This window comes from Pristis pectinata, chromosome 29, assembly GCF_009764475.1.
Source record: "Pristis pectinata isolate sPriPec2 chromosome 29, sPriPec2.1.pri, whole genome shotgun sequence".
Lineage (NCBI taxonomy): Eukaryota > Metazoa > Chordata > Chondrichthyes > Rhinopristiformes > Pristidae > Pristis > Pristis pectinata.
Genome location: NC_067433.1, coordinates 4,801,006 through 4,818,317, shown reverse-complemented (window position 1 = coordinate 4,818,317; position 17,312 = coordinate 4,801,006). Strand labels below are relative to the sequence as shown.

General features: G+C 49.7%; 1 protein-coding gene across 4 annotated transcripts in view; it reads right to left on the bottom strand.

The window, feature by feature from the left end:
* Positions 1–17,312, bottom strand: part of dock5 (dedicator of cytokinesis 5) — a 141,164-nt gene that overhangs the window by 22,640 nt on the left and 101,212 nt on the right. For 3 of the 4 annotated variants that reach the window (XM_052040774.1, XM_052040775.1, XM_052040776.1), the window contains 7 exons: positions 15,216–15,316; positions 13,304–13,362; positions 11,133–11,281; positions 9,079–9,164; positions 7,729–7,885; positions 5,992–6,032; positions 3,479–3,569 (listed from right to left, as the gene is read on the bottom strand). In XM_052040774.1, the coding sequence (XP_051896734.1) occupies positions 3,479–3,569; positions 5,992–6,032; positions 7,729–7,885; positions 9,079–9,164; positions 11,133–11,281; positions 13,304–13,362; positions 15,216–15,316 (684 nt within the window). Of the gene's footprint in view, positions 1–3,478; positions 3,570–5,991; positions 6,033–7,728; positions 7,886–9,078; positions 9,165–11,132; positions 11,282–13,303; positions 13,363–15,215; positions 15,317–17,312 lie in introns of those variants that run through there. The other variant, XM_052040777.1, reaches the window with a different exon arrangement.

Here is a 17,312-nt window from a genome sequence, read left to right as displayed (position 1 = left end):
TGGGCAGCCCCTTACTTTTCAACATGACCCAGAGTTCTGGATTCCCTCCCCAAGAGGAAATATCCTTTCTGTTCACCCTGCCAAGACTCTCTGGACCTTGCATGTTTTGGTTGACCCCTCTCACTTTTCTAAACTCCAGTGGATACGGTGGTCCAGTAAACTTCCTCTGAACTATTTCCAACACATGAGCATCCCTTTCCTAAATACTGAGACCGGTATTGTGCAGGGTGCTCCAGACTTGGTCTCACCAGTGCCCTATGGAACTGAAGCAAAACCTCCCTGGATTTGTATTCACTCCCCCAGCAGTAAACACAATCATCCCGACAACCTTCCTAATTACTTGCAGTACCTACATACTTGTCTTTTGCAAATCACACACCGGGTCACCCAGATCCCTCTGTGTCTCAGAGCTCACCATTTAGATAAAATGCTTCTTAATTTTTTTGACTTCTTCTATCAAAAAGCACACTTTCTCACATTATTCTCCTTTGTACACTCACTTAACCTTTCCATATCCCTTTGTACCCTTTCTGCAGCTTACTTTCCTCCCTATTTTTGGGTGATCAACAAGTAACCGCACCTTTGGAAGCTTCGTCTAAGCCACGGATATAAATTGAAAACAGTCAAGACCCTAAACTGATCCCTGTGGCACATCACTGGTTATAGAACATAGAACAGTGCAGCACAGGAACAGGCCCTTCAGCCTACCACGTCTGTGCAGAACACGATACCAAATCAAATTAAGTCTCTTCTAGCCTGGACGTGATCCATATCCCTCCATTCTCTGCACGTTCATGCGTCTGTGTAAAAGCCCCTTAAACACCTCTATCGTATCTGCCTCCACCACCACCCCTGGCAACCCAGTGCTCTCTGTGGAAAAAAAACTTGCCCCACACATCTCCTTTAAACTTTCCCCCCTCACCTTAAACACACGTCCTCTAGTATTTGACATTTCTACCCTGGGGAAAAGATTCTGACTGTCTACCCTATCTATGCCTCTCATAATCTTATACCCTATTTTATGCCCTCATAATCTTATACCCTGACTGTCTACCCTATCTATGCCTCTCATCACTTCCATCAGGTCTCCCCTCAGCCTCCGACGCTCCGGAGAAAACAACCCAAATTTGTCCGACCTCTCCTTATAGCTCATCCCCTCTAATCCAAGCAGCATCCTGGTGAACCTCTTCTGCACCCTCTCCAAAGCCTCCACATCCTCCCTGTAATGGGGCGACCAGAATTACACACGGAGTCTAACCAAAGTTTTATACAGCTGCAACATGACTTCCTTACTCTCCTACTTAATTCCCCAACCAATGAAGGCAAGTACGCTATACACCACCCTATCTGTGCGTGGCCACTTTCAGGGAGCTCTGGACTTGCACCCCAAGATCCCTCTGTACATCGATGTTGTCTTATACCCAGGCCAATGAGCATTTATTTTCTGCAATAACCTTTGATACAACATTTAATCAAACGCCTTCTGAGAAACAAGGTGGCATTTCCCTGATCCACAGCACAAGTTACTTGTTCAAAGGTCTCCAATAAATTGATCAAATGTGATTTCCCCAATGCTGACTGCCTGATTACTGGAACTGGAATTACATCATTATTGTCGCATGTACTGAGATACAGTGAACAGCATTTGTTTGCGTGCTATCCACACAGATCATTCTGGATACAAATACCTCAAGGCAGTACAAAAGGAAAACAAAAGGACGCCCAAAGTGGCTGCGCAGGTTGACTCTGTGGTTAAGAAGGCATATGGTGTATTGTCCTTCATCAATCGGGGAATTGAATTTAGGAGCCGTGAGGTATTGTTGCAGCTATGTAGGTCCCTGGTCAGACCCCACTTGGAGTATTGTGCTCAGTTCTGGTCGCCTCACTACAGGAAGGATGTGGAAGCCATAGAGAGGGTGCAGAGGAGATTTACAAGGATGCTGCCTGGAATGCGGAGCTCAGGGAGTTGAGGGAACTCAGCCTTTTCTCCTTGGAGCGACGGAGGATAAGGGGGGACCTGATACAGGTATATAAGATGATGAGAGGCATCGATCGGGTAGATAGAGGCTTTTCGCCAGGGCTGAAATGGTTGCCACAAGAGGACATAGGTTTAAGGTGCTGGGGAGTAGGTATAGAGGAGATGTCAGGGTTAAGTTTTTCTCTCAGAGAGTGGTGAGTGCGTGGAACGGGCTGCCGGCAACGGTGGTGGAGGCGCATACGATAGGGTCTTTCAAGAGACTTTTGGATAGGTACATGGAGCTTAGAAAAATAGAGGGCTACGGGTAAGCCTAGTAATTTCTAGGGTAGGGACATGTATGGCACAGCTTTGTGGGCCGAAGGGCCTGAATTGTGCTGTAGTTTTACTATGTTCTGTGATCTAACAACAGAATGCAGAATATAGTGTTGCAGTTACAGTGAAAGTGCAGTGCGGCAGACAATAAGGTGCAAGGGCCCTGTTGAGGTAGATTGGGAGATCAGGAGTTCATCTCTAGCATATGAGGGGTCTGTTCAAGAGTCTGATAACAGTGGGATAGAAGCTGTCCTTGATCCTGGTGGTGCTTGTTCTCAAGCTTTTGTATCTTCCGTCCGACGGGAGGGGGGAGAAGAGGGAATGACCAGGGTGGGTGGGGTCTATGATTACGTTGGCTGCTTTACTGAGGCAGCGGGAAGTGTAGACAAGAGTCCGTGGAGGGGAGGCTGGTTTGTGTGATGTGCTGGGCTGCATCCACAACTCTCTGCAGTTTCTTGTGGTCTCGGGCAGAGCAGTTGCCGTAACAAGCCGTGATGCATCTGCAAATGATGCTTTCTACGGTGCATCCGTAAAATTGGGTAAGAGTCATCGGGACATGCCGAATTTCCTTCGCCATCTGAGGAAGTAGAGGCGTTGGTGTGCTTTGGCCACAGTGTCAACATGGTTGGACCAGGACGAACTGTTCGTGATACTTACACCTGGGAGCTTGAAGGACAACCATCATGCCCTGCTATATCATTTTTAACAAAGCTTCCAATGTGTTCCCCGTAGACGATGTTAATCTAAATGGCCGGTAGCTTCCTGTCTGCCGTCTCCCTGCCTTTCTGAATAAAACAGTTACATTTGTAATTTTCCAATCTATTGGAACCTTCTGGGGAATTTTAGAAAATTCAGACCATTGCATCAACTATCTCACTGGTCAAAAATCAAACTGTGAGAGGAACTGTGATGGCAGGATCCGTGACGGGAACCAGACAGTGGCCATTTCAGGTCGAGAACCTTCATCTGGAGAGTCGACTGCCCACTTCCCCCCACAGATGCTGCCTGACCCGCTGAGTTCCTGCAGCAGGTTGTGTGTCGCTCCAGACTCCAGCATCTGCAGTCTCTGGTGTCCCCAACTCACCAGCCACTGCTTTTAAGACCCGAGGATGCCCACCAGGACTTCGATGAGTGAGCCTGTATTTCTCTGGGACAAGACCAAGGGATCTGGGCAGCCCAGTAACCTACCTGGAGCAGCTCTGCGTGAAGGAGCAGCGTGTAGGCAGCCTCAGTGTAATTCTCACAGTCTCGATGCAGATCGCGCAGTTTGTATAGATACCTGATGGAGGCAATACACAGAGATTACACCACTGCTTACCCTTCCAATCTCCAGGCCTGATTTCACTGTTGATTTTCGTTATCTGCTGATCAGACTGCAGCTTGTTCTCTGCAGACTCCTTGCTCTTACTCTCTGCAAATTACACCCCAGCCTCTCCTGCTCTTACATCCCTCCCAGCCACTCACTTCCCGTGTGTCCTCAGAATCTGTAACTCCCTCCACCGAGCGTCCTCCATTCAGTTAACCTGAAATGTTGTGTTTCCCTCTCCACAGATGTGCCTGAGCTATTGAATTTCTCCAGAACTTTCTGATTTCATCACATATTGGTATTGGTTTATTATTGTCACTTGTACCAAGGTACAGTGAAAAACTTGTCTTGCATACCGATCGTACAGGTCAATTCATTCCACAGTGCAGTTACATTGAGGTAGTACAGGTAAAAACAATAACAGTACAGAGTAAAGTGTCACAGCTACAGAGAAAGTGCAGTGCAATAAGGTGCAAGGTCACAACAAGGTAGATGGTGAGGTCAGAGTCCATCTCATCGTATAAGGGAACAGTTCAATAGTCTTAGTGGGATAGAAGCTGTCCTTAAGTCTGGTGGTACGTGCCCTCAGGCTCCTGTATCTTCTATCTGATGGGAGAGGAGAGAAGAGAGAATGACCCGGGTGGGTGGGGTCTTTGATTAGGTTAACTGCTTCACCAAGGCAACAAGAGGTAAAGGCAGAGTCCAAGGAGGGGAGGTTGGTTTCCGTGATGCGCTGGGCTGTGTCCACACTCTCTGTGGTTTCTTGCGGTCCTGGGCAGAACAGTTGCCATACCAAGCCGTGATGCATCCAGATAGGATGCTTTCTATGATGCATCGATGAATTTAAGGTATTTTTCTTTTGTATAACGTTACTTAGATTGATCAGGACAAAATAACTTTTTAAATTCCTGCCCTCCAACATTCAAGTTCAATAGTTTGCTTAAAGCCACTAATTATTTTGAAGATCTAAAGCAGTTTTTTTTCTCCAGAAGAACTCAGTAATGAGTTAAAATATCTCACAAGATGGTTTATAGCAACACATCACCTGGTGTGGATTACATGCCTTGTACAAGCTTTTCTCTCTACCACCTTCTGGGAGAAGATACAGGAGCTCGAAAGCCCGGATGTCTAGACTCAAGGACAGCTTCTTCCCCACTGCTGTCAGACTCCTGAACCAATCGCCTCTCTCACGTCCCCTTCCCGGTGGTACTGCCATGTTCTCGAACCCTTAATTCTACCTCTTCCGTTATTGCCACTTTAGCGTTTCTTTTTGCACTACCTCAGATGTGTTGCACTACAACTATAAATTTGACGATGACACCACTGTTGTTGGCAGAATCTCAGATGGTGATGAGGAGGCGTACCGGAGTGAGATAGATCGGCTGGTTGAGTGGTGTCGCAACAACGACCTCGTGCTCAACATCAGCAAGACCAAGGAACTGATTGTGGACTTCAGGAAGGGGAAGTCGGGAGAACACACACCAGTCCTCATTGAGGGCTCAGCAGTGGGAAAGGTGAGCAGCTTCAAGTTCCTGGGTGTCAACATCCCAGAGGATCTATCCTGGGCCCAAAACATTGATGCAATCACGAAGAAGGCACGCCAGCAGCTCTGCTAAGTTAGGAGTTTGAGGAGATTCACCAAAGACTCTTGCAAATTTCTACAGAAAGTACAGGAACCTGAAGACCCACACTCAATACTTCAGGAACAGCTTCTTCCCCTCCACCATCAGATTTCTGAACGGTCCATGAACACGACCTCGTTATTCCTCTTTTGCACTATTTATTTATTTCTGTAACTTAGAGTAATTTTTATGTCTTTATGTCTTGCACTGTACTGCTGCCACAAAACATTTCACAACATACGTCAGCGATAATAAACCTGATTCTGAATCTTTGCACCATTCTGCTGTTTTCTGCTCGTTGTTGTATTTATTTAAGATAAGATTTCTTTATTAGTCACATGTACATCGAAACACACAGTGAAATGCATCTTTCACTTAGAGTGTTCCGGGGGGCAGCCCTCAAGTGTCGCCACGTTTCCGGCGCCAACATAGCACGCCCACAACTTCCTAACCCGTACGTCTTTGGAATGTGGGAGGAAACCGGAGCACCCGGAGGAAACCCACGCAGACACGGGGAGAACGTACAAACTCCTTACAAGCAGTGGCCAGAATTGAACCCGGGTCGCTGGCGCTGTAATAACGTTACGCTAACCGCTACACTACCGTGCCTGCCTCAAAAGAAGGAATAGGTTTTGGATTGGTTTTTATCATTACCACATATACCATTTTCATTGCACATATTGCTATTCATGAGACAATGATCTAATCTAATCTGCAGAGACATGTGCCCTTCCTGGAAAAGCCGTCAACATCAGGATTAAGAACCTTCCTACCTGATATAAATGTCCTCCCGTTTCTTCTCCTTGTAGAAGTTCTGGGGAGGAAAGAGTGAGAGAACAGTGGAAGTCAGTGCGGAGCTGACGGTCACGTGAGGCAGAGTTGGTTGCAGGGAAGTCGGTGGGGAATGGGACTGCTCTGTGAGCTGGCAGAGACTCAATGGGCTGAGTGGTCTCGTGTTGTGAGGGATGTGAAAATTGCATCTTTTCATTGGTTCTCCAATGGGAGTGGTTTCACTTTTTTCCCCGATGAGCTCCCCTTGCCCCCCTCTTCCCATCATGTCAATTCCTTGCTGGGGCAATTTATCGATGTCATCAGTTGGTCATCTCCTCACTACTAACTACATGTCTGATCCCAGATGGACCATGTGACAGAGGGTGGGTCAGCCACCTTAAATCCTTTCCAGCCCTGGCCACGAGGTACTGCAGGAGCTGGAGTGTGGGACACCTTTCATCCACTGCAACCATAGCCTTAGTTCAAAGGTATCTTCGGGACTGCCACATTAAGAGCATGACGGAGACCATTTGGCCCACTGTAGCTACGCTGGTCCAGTCAGTTAGTTCCCTTCGCCTGCATTCTCCCCAGAGCCCTTTACATTCTTAACCAACTGCTTCAGAGAGGAGACACAGGACACTGCAGATGCTGGAATCTGCAGCAACCCACGACACGCTGGAGGAAATCAGCGGGTCAGGCAGCATCTGTTGGGGGGGAGGGGAATGGGCAACGTTTTGAGTTGAGACCCTTCATCTGGACATGAAGGGTCTCAACCCAAATCATCGACTGTTCATTTGCCTCTGTAGATGTTGCCTGTCCCGCCGAGTTCCCTGCAGCTCCTTCTGTGTTACTCAAGAGTTGAATCTGGTCCCCATTACCCTTTTGGCCTAACTCTCCAGGTAAAGGGTTTTTATCTCTGCAAATACCTCAGATCTGTGCCCTCTGGTGACCGACACACTCCCGCCGTTAGGAAGGGTTCAATTGCTCCATTGGACCCTTTTTTTGACTTCCAACTCCTCCATCAGATGGAGGATCCCAACTCCTCCAGGAGTGCAGTCCCTCGCCCCTCGTATCCCACAGCACCCCTCCCGCAAAAACCTTAAGATCCTCCCTGCTCCATGTTGCCCCAGAGCGCAGTGGAGCCTAAGCCATTCTGTAACACCGTTAATGTGACTTCCTCGACGCTGCCTTTCCTGCAGAAGACAATGGGAAGGGAGCTCTGATGAACAAAGGGTTACTCTCTCTCTACTGGTAAACAGCTTGAGCCACCGGCTCTAGTCTGCTTGGCGTGATAAGGGAGTTGCTGAGCTGTAGGGCCTCAAAGTCACCAGAAAACAGAGTTGTGACTGACCGTGAAAGATGTATTAACCTGTCTGGCTGTACACAGCAGCCTCAGCTTGACCAATGGTAGCGTGAGCTGGTCAAGCGTACCCAAATATGGGTATGCCTGTGCAGTAGGTGGACACCCACCGGAGAACAATGTATTTAAGAACCCTGTATTCCTTGAGTCGGGCCGCGTGCAGGGAAGAGCAGCGCTGACTGTTTGCTCCTCCATGTACCCCTACTCCCGTTAGCGTTAAACAATAAAGGACTTTTTGTACGCTCCTTGATTCTGCCGTTGTCTGCTTCATTACAGCGCGGGTCTACTTTCACATTCCGATGGTGGGGTGGAGGTGAAGCTCTGAAACCAGGCACGGCGGGTTCCCCACCCAGCACCCCCGCGGCCACCCCACACTCACCAGCACGTTGACGGTGCAGCTCATCTGGTTCTCCTTGCTCTCGTCGTGCATGATGGTCCTGTAGTCGAGCAGGTTCTCCAGCAGGCTGGTGACCAGCAGGACAAAGGCTTCCCCTGAGGCCGCCAGGTACTTGTGTTTTCTGCAGTGCTCCAACAGGCTGCAGCAAGAGGGGACACAAAGTACTTCAGTGGTTTTGTCCTCCCTCCCGTTGTCCACCCGCACTGGACTGAGGGAGTGGTGCCGTGGGTCAAGCTCAGACCAGGCTCGCTCCGTTACCTCACTGGTCGCAGCGTCAGGGACCCACGAACGGATGGCCTGACGGAGGAGCGAGGAGCAGGGGGACCTTGGTATCCAAGTCCAAGGGTCCCTGCAAGTGGCAGCACAGGTCATGCAGCACGGAAACAGGCCCTTCGGCCCAACTCGTCCTAGGCCAGCCCCATTCGCCCGTGTTTCACCCATATTCCTCGAAACCTTTCCTACCTGTCCAAGTGTCTTTTAAATGTTGTTATTCTACCTGCCTCAACTACTTCCTCTGGCAGCTCGTTCCATATACTGGGTGAAGAAGTTGTCCCTCGGGTCCCTATTAAATCTCCCCCCCTCACCTTACACCTGTGCCCTCTAGTTCTTGATTCCCTTTCCCTAAGTAAAAAACTGTGTGCATTCTCTCTATCTATGTCCCTCATGATTTTATAGACATAGAGGTCACCCCTCGGTCTCCTACATTCCAAGGAGTGAAGTCCTAGCCTGTCCAACCTCTCCCTATAACTCAGTCCCTCAAGTCCTGGCGACACCCTCAAAAATCTCCTCCTCACTCTTTCCAGCCTCATGACATCTTTCCATTAGCGGGGTGACCAAAACTGAACACAATACTCCTCACCAACGTCTTGTACAACTGCAACATAACGTCCCAACTTCTATATTCGGTGCCCTGACTGATGAAGGCTGGCATGTCATAAGCCTTCTTCACCACCCTGTCTACCTGTGGCTCCATGTGGATAAGTGATGAAGAAAGCTTATGAGATACTTACCTTCATTATCTGGGGCATTGAACATACGAAGCAGGGAGGTTGTGGTTTGGAACCGTTGATTAGACCACAGCCAGAGGACAGCTCTGGTCGCCACATTGTAGAAGGAAGTGACTGCACTGGAGAGGGTGCAGTCGAGACTCACCAGGATGTTGTCTGGATGGAATGCCTCAGCTGGAGTGGAGGAAGCTAAAATTATGAAGGGGATAGATAGGGCGGGAAATAGGAAACTTTTCCCCCATAGTGGAGGTGTCGAAAACTGAAGGGCTTTGGTCTACACACCTACGGGCTCCCTGAGGAAGAAGTGGCTGCAGTCAACACTCACATTTTCTCCAGGAGGATCTTGTACAGCTCGTCTCCCCGGCCTCCTTCCACTTCTTGGTCCAGTTTAGTGATGAGCTCGTTCTCAAACTGAAAAACAAGTTTGCCCCATTCAACGTCACCCTGCTTGTTTCTACACGTTATACATTTCAGCCCTCACATCACCAGGGCCTTGCTCTGGGGGCTTTCTCTCCGGTCTTGAGCCAGCCATTGGCTGTGCTCACACACTAACTGTTGCTGATGTGTGGCTGTGACCATCAGTGGGATATTCAGCAATGTATGGTGTTACCATGACATCAATGCACAGAGAGCAGTGACCGGGGCTAATCTACTCCTGTCAGCCCCGAAGAAGCGGCAGAGACCTACACCAACATTACTTCACTGATTCAGTTCAGAGATGGAAGCTGGGATCAGCCAGGCATGCAGGACTCGGTGTGGAAACTGGGCGCCACCTCTCAGAACCTGTTGCCCAGCTCTTTCACCACCCCACTGACCAATCGCTGTGAAATACTCACAGCCCCGGCTGTACATGTTGACCCCACTTAAGACCCCACTTGGCCAAATCCCATTTCTCATTCCTGATGTTTTAAATTCCACACAAACAAAGACACACTCAAACTTCCAGTAACCGCTCCCCTCTCTGCCATTTTCTCTATCCTCCTGACCCCCCCCTGTCCCCATCAGCCACACACACCTCCCACCAGTCCCCCTCCCCACCTCCACCCTCCTCTCCTATCAGATTCCATCTTCTTCAGCCCTTTGGCACTTCCACCTATCACCTCCCAGCTTCTGACATCATCCCGCCCTCCTCCCCACTCACCTGGATCCACCTATCACCTGCCGGCTCTTGCTCCCACCCCTTCCCCCCACCTCGTTATACCAGTTCTCTCCCCTCTTCCTTTCCAGTCCTGAGGAAGGGTCTCGACCCGAAACGTCGACTGCCCATCTCCCTCCGTGAACGCTCCCTGACCTGCTGAGTTCCTCCAGCAGATTGTGTGTTGCTCCAGGTTCCAGCGTCTGCGGTCTCTTGTGTCTCCAAGACACTCTCTTGACCGACATGTTAACAGGTCACTGCCCAGAGACGCACTGATGTATAGGTTCTCCCCAGGTCACGAACGCCCGACTTATGGACACCCTGTACACATGCACAAGTGTCTGGGAGACCGGTGGGACGGACGGGGACGGATTCACCGGCTGCTGCGGGGCTGCAGGCATCTTCTTCCGGGTGGGAGCGGGACAGTTCCGTGTGCCTTCTCTCCCCTCCCCCGAGCCGCAACACTCGGGGGCTGGGTGGAGCGGAGCAGAGCCGGGAGCTCTGAGCAGACTTGCCCGCTGAGTCAGTGAGGCCGGCTGGCAGCCGCTGTTCCCACACCTGCTTCATCCCCCAGCACCGCTGTTGCCGTGACCCTCTCCCACACACTGTCGTCGATCTAGGGTAGGGACATGTTCGGCACAGCTTTGTGGGCCGAAGGGCCTGAATTGTGCTGTAATTGCTCTATGTTTCTATGTTTCATTTCCTACTTACGAACAGTTCAGGTGATGAACAAGAGTGAAACCCCATTGTAACCTGGCGACTGCCTGTACACGTGGCCTGGGAATAGTCAGGGTGATGTCGAAAGATGAATGTGACACCTGTAACTGTGACACTTTATTCTGCATCCTGTTATAGCTTTCCCTTGTACTACCTCAAAGCACTGATGTGGTGAAATGATCTGTCCGGATGGCATGCAAAGCAAAGTTTTTCACTGTACCTTGGTACATGTGGCAACAATAAGACATCTTTAGTAGTCACATGTACGTCGAAACACACAGTGAAATGCATCCTTTGCATAGAGTGTTCTGGGGGGCAGCCCGCAAGTGTCGCCACACTTCCTGCGCCAACATAGCACGCCCACAGCTTCCTAACCCGTACGTCTTTGGAATGCGGGAGGAAACCCACGCAGACACAGGGAGAACGTTGCTGGAATTGAACCCGGGTCGCTGGCGTTGTGATAGCATTACGCTAACCGCTACACTACCGTGCCTGCCCTAACCAATTACCAACCCTCGGCTACTTACCGTATGGAAGCACCTGTTGACACTGTATTCACATTGCATCATATCGAAGAAGATGGGAATTGTCACTCTCCTGAGCTCAGGTTCTGGCACCAGAGTCATTTCCAGGATTGGCCCCACCATCCCTGGGATGAACTTAATCTTGTGGGGACCTGGAAAACCACGCAAAACTGTCAACAATCACCCGATTAATGGACAGGATTCTTAAACATCTGACACGTGCCAACAGAACTCAGTCCCATAGGAATAGACGGGAAGAGGTCCATTGGAATTCTGCTGAATAAATGGAATGGAAGGTGCTTTGTTACACTGGAATTCTAAAATTAGCCGACAGGTCCACTATAAACAGAATTAAGTAATTTCCTTTTGGACAATGTGATTATGTTCAGAGCTTGAATGACTTATCATTTCCAAAAAAAACAGCTTTACAAGTTTACAGCAGGGTGAATTGTGTGATTATACTTCAAATGAGTGGACCAAATTCTGATCCAAGCACCGGCAATGGCTTCAGCCGACATTCCCACAGTCGGCAGTTCCCACGGAAAGAAAAACAGGAAATGCTGGAAACACTCAGCAGGTCAGGCAGCATTTGTGGGGAGAGAAACAAGTAACATTTCAGGTGGAAGACCTGTGTCAGAATTGGGGAAAGGGGGAAAACAAGTCGGTTTTAAGGTGCAGATGGGGTGGGGAAGGGATGGGATGCTTTAGTACGGGGAATAACAGAGCTTTTTATCTTTTAAGAAGGTTGATAAATATTTGAAAGAGGAAATTCTGGAGCCTTGAGGTTAATTGAGGAGTGATCCAGGGAAGATACTTCTGTGCTATAACCTGTTTAAATGCAGTGAGGGACATTCATTCTCAGTATCCCTTGACATACCCAGTGGGGTGGACCAAACAGAATTCACCAGCTTGGTGGGAGGGGTGAACAGATACCCAGGAATTTGCACATTCAGATGCTCTAACACGGATTGCTTTCTCTGAAGCATCGGGTAAAAGTGTCAAACACAAGAGGGCATAGCTTTAAGGTGAGAGGGCAAGTTTAAAGGAGATGTGAGGGGCAAGTTTTGTTATTACACAGAGAGTGGTGGGTGCCTGGAATGTGTTGCCTGGGGTGGGGGTGGGGGCAGATACGATAGAGGTGTTTAAGGAGCTCTTAGATAGGTACATGAGTGTGCAGGAAACGGAGGGATGTGGACATCGTGCAGGCAAAAGGGATTAGTTTAATTTGGCATTGTGTTTGGCACAGACATTAAAACATACAACGGTACAGCACAGGAACAGGCCCCTTGGCCCACGACGTTGTGCTGAACTAATTAAACTGGTAATTAAATGCCTAACTAAACTAATCCCTTCTGCCTGCGCAATGCCCACATCCCTCCGTTTCCTGCACACTCATGTGCCTATCTAAGAGCCTCTTAAACACCTCTATCGTATCTGCCTCCACCCCCACCCCTGGCAGCATGTTCCAGGCACCCACCACTCCCTGTGTAAAAAAAAAACCCACCCCATACAGTTCCTTTGAACTTATCCTCTCTCACCCTAAATGCACACCCTCTGGTATCAGACACTTCAACTCTGGGAAATTAGATACCAGCTGTCTACTCTATGCCTCCCATAATCTAATAAACTTCTGTCAGGTCTCCCCTCAGCCTCCGCCGCTCCAGAGGAAACAACCCAAGTTTGTCCAACCTCTCCTTATATCACATGCCCTCTAATCCAGGCAGCATCCTGGTAAACCTCTTCTGCACCCTCTCTAAAGCCTTCACATCCTTCCTGTAACGGGGCGACCAGAATTGAATGCAATACTCCAGATGCGGCCTAACCAGAGTTTCATAAAGCTGCAACATAACTTCCTTGAATCCTGATATTATTAAATCCCTAAGTCCGACGTACATTCACAGCTACGAACGGCAGAACTGGTTTCCTCTCTTCACTTTCAGTAATTGTTCTTTCTTATCAGTCTCCTGTGCTTTTGATGCTGTTCATTGCAATACTGTGCAGGCGTGGTTACTGTACCGAGTGACTTTTGTGTATTTTCCAACATGGACAGAATGAACTTCAGGATGTCTGTAAAATTGGAACCCGTTCGTTATGTGGGTACATCCTCCTGTAAGCGGGCCGAAGGGCCTGTTCCTGTGCTGTACTGTTCTGTGTTCCTTTAGTGTTGCACTCACCGAGATTGTACCACATGTCCCTTATTTTGAAACCAATGTCTTTCCTCATGTCTCCATATCTACAAAACATAAATTAACATCAGGGCAAACAGTCAAAACATTGAAAGCAAAGTTGACCGTCTGGTTATTGGATTAACATTTTCTAGTCCTCTCCAGAGGAGGAATGTCAGAGTTAGGAAGGGACCAGTTTCCCGTTTGTCCCATCCAGAATTGTAGTAAAGCATTGACTGGATGCAGAGTTAGATTTCCCTTCACATTTTCCTTTCTAATACTCCCAGAGTGGCCACAGAGCACATTAGCTCCAGAATGAAGCCTCCTCCACGTGGGCAGAGGGGTGTGATTCGACTGCGGGACCCCCTCGTTGGTCTGCCCCTTGCCCTTGCCAAGGTTGCCGTTCACGGGTGCAGGCAGTGAGACGTCGGGGGTCCCGCCTGAGCCCACCGCCTGCCCTTCCTCCAAGGATACATCCGTGCCTTGGAGAGGGAGCATACGGGCTCCACCAGCTCTCTGGAGGCCTTCTGGGACCCGTGGTTGCAGGTGAGGTTGGAGTGCATCCTGGGCAAGGACGGTCGTGTCTGAATTTGGTCTTTATTCTGAAGGAAATGTATATTTTATAAAATATGTAAATAAACTTAGGAGGAAGAAAACAAATGGGTTGACTACAGCGTAAAGCTCCCTCTACACTGTTCCATCAAACATTCCCTGCCCAGGTATACCATAGGTCGGATAAAGGGTGAAAAAATTCTCTACATTGTCCCATCCAGTAATTCCAGGGCAGGGACGGCACAGATTAGATAGTGAATGTAGTTCATTAAATCTTAAGCATCTTTCATCTCCAGGGACAGAGGAAAATTCCCTTTAGCACACGAGAGCTTTCTGCTCTCCAGTGTCCACCTCAGCCAATGGCAATGCCTCTTTACCAAGTGATCATTGCAGGGGTATTGGTATTGGTTCATTATTGTCACTTGTACCGAGGTACAGTGAAAAACTTGCCTTGCATACCGATCAATTCATTACACAGTGCATTGAGGTAGTACAGGGTAAAAGCAATAACAGAATACAGAGTAAAATGTCACAGCTACAGGGAAGTGCAGTGCAGGTAGACAATAAGGTGCAAGGTCATAATAAGGTAGATTGTGAGGTCAAGAGTCCATCTCATCGTTTAAGGGAACCGTTCAATGGTCTTATCACCGTGGGATAGAAGCCGTCCTTGAGCCTGGTGGTCTGTGCCCTCAGGTTCCAATGGACAACAGCTCGTTCCACATACCCACCACCCTCCGTGGCTGGGGCTTTTTTCCCTGAAGTGTAGGAGGCTCAGGGGTGAACTTATGTTCATAAAATCACGAGGGGGCAAAGATAAGGTGAATGGTCACAGGGTAGGGGAGTCCAACACTAGAGGGGCAAGGGGTTAAGGTGAGAGGGAAAAGATTTAAAGGGGACCTGAGGGGCAACTTTTTCCATACAGAAGGGTGGTGGGTGTGTGGAACGAGCTGCCAGAGGAAGTGGTAGAGGCAGGGACAATTACAACAGTTAAAAGGCATTTGGACAGGTGCATGGATGGGAAAGGTATAAAGGGATATGGGCCAAACGTGGGCAAATGGGCTTATCTTGGGTGGGGAACTAGGTTGTCATGGACATTGGGTCTAAGGTTTCTGTGTAACTCTAATCAGACGCTGTGACCTCCCACTATCACTCTATATGATCAAGGTTTGGCCCCCTCAAGGCAGTCAATATTGAGATTCACACGGGGCTGAGGCAGCTTTTGGCCACTGGGAGCACCTGATACAGCACTGCACGAGGCAGTGAGATGACCCTGGGACGTACACCGTTGGTGTGGGCCAACCCCTACACCCCGGGCAGTTCAGAGGTAGCTCCTCCTGGTGAACAGGCGGGGCTGGGAAGTGGACATTACTTGTTGATGATCTTGTTACGTTTCTCACTCGAGAAGTTCTCCAGCTGCAGGGAGTCGTGGATGAGGAAGGCGATGGCCAGGTGGAAGTAGTTGTTCCAGAGCTGGAAAAAGAAGGATGTAGTTGAATGTCCCGTCCAGAACTGAGCAGTAACTGTGACCATTGTTGGAAGGACACTCCAACCCCACACATTGATATTTCCTGACAACACAGGAGGCCATTTGACCCTCTGCTGGCTTTCAATGCAACCACATCATTCCGTTCCCCCACTTATTCCCCTCTGACCTACACTCTGTCTATCAACTCCCCACAGATTCTACCCCTCACCCACACACTGGGGGCAATTTACAGTTGCCAATTAACCCACCGACCTTCCCGTCTTTGGGACGTGGGAGGAAACTGGAGCACCCAGGGGAAACCCATGGGGCCATGGGGAGAACGTGCAAACTCCACACAGACAGCGCTGGAGGTTGGGATTGAACCCGGGTCTCCGGAGTGTGAGGCAGTGGCTCTACTTGTGGCACCACTGTGCTGACCATACATGCAAACATGCATGTTTTTATCATGTTTAATGTTGGGGGTCCTTACTGGCTCTGCACAGACTCAGCATCTACATGGCTTCCGGCTTTAAAATCCATGCTGATGTCCTCAGAAGGCAGGTCAACAGTGAAGTTTCTGCTGTAGGCTCCAAGTAGATGCTGTGAGGAGCACAGGTGGCTCTGAGGGAAGAGATTTCCAACGGGAGGGCTGGCCAAGGTTGGCTTGCTCCTTCTTGGTGGAGCGTGAGGTGGTTGATGAGTCCCAGGACGTACACAGGCGGGTGGATGAGCTGCTCGACCAGCTGTGCCGTCCATTTCCTGCGTGTACTTGGTTTCTGCCCTCACTGGAGAAGGTGGATATGCCCAGCACGTTCCTGACTGCCTCTCCTCCAGTGCTGGCAGTTTTGTATTTCATCACAGAGGTTTCCTCTGAAGTCCTTGAGGGCATACCACAAGTCAGGGACTTCAGACAATCATGCAGCACGAAACTGGCCCTTCACTAACCCCAGTCTTAAAAACTTCTCCCCACAATCCCATTAAACCACCCCCCACCCCCCCCCCCCCCGATCCTACCCCTCACCTGCACACTCGGGACAACTTACAGTGACCAATTAACCCACCGACCCACATGTCGTTGGGATGTGGGAGGAAACCGGAGCACCTGGGGGAAACCCACGCGGTCACAGGGAGAATGTGCAAGCTCCACACAGACAGCGCCAGAGGTCAGGATTGAACCTGGGTCGCTGGAGGTGAGAGGCAGCGGGTGTACCAGCCATGGCACTGTGCTGCTCTTGCTTCAGAAGTCTGATGCCGGGGTTATAAATGATGAGGTCCGCCCGGCGGAGGCAGGTGTGAAATGGCCAGGCTGGGGATGTTGTCCTGACATTCCGGGTTGCCTCCCATGGACTTGAATGATATTTCAGAGGCAGTACTCTTGTACTGTGAGGCCCCACTGAAGGTTGTCCATGTCTCCAACACTCTGCTCCAGAGACCATGAGATCTTCTTCAGAAGATCCATGCCAGCCAAGATTCCCATCTGAGCTAATCCCGTTTGCCCGCATTTGGCCCAAACCCTTCTAAACCTTTCCCATCCATGTACTTGTCCAAGTACCTTTTAAATGTTGTTAATGTACCTGCCTCAACCACTTCCTCTGGCAGCTCATTCCACATGTGGGTGAAAAAGTTGCCCCCTCAGGTTCCCACTAAATCTCTCCCCTCTCACCTTCAACCGATGGAGAGGGATGGTGTCTCCCACTAATTCACAGTGAAACATCGGGCCTTCTGCTCCGAGAAAGGCCACTCAGCCCCAGTGGTCTGTGCCAGCAGTTATGTTCTAGTTGATGCTTCACCTCGTCCCCATCGCTCCCCTCAGCTGTTATTCAGGAACAGTAGTGTAGCGGTTAGCGTAACGCTTTACAGCGCCAGCGATCTGGGTTCAATTCCGGCCGCTGTCTGTGAGGAGTTTGTATGCTCTCCCCGTGTCTGCGTGGGTTTCCTCCGGGTGCTCCAGTTTCCACCCACATTCCAAAGACGTACGGGTGAGGAAGTTGTGGGCGTGCT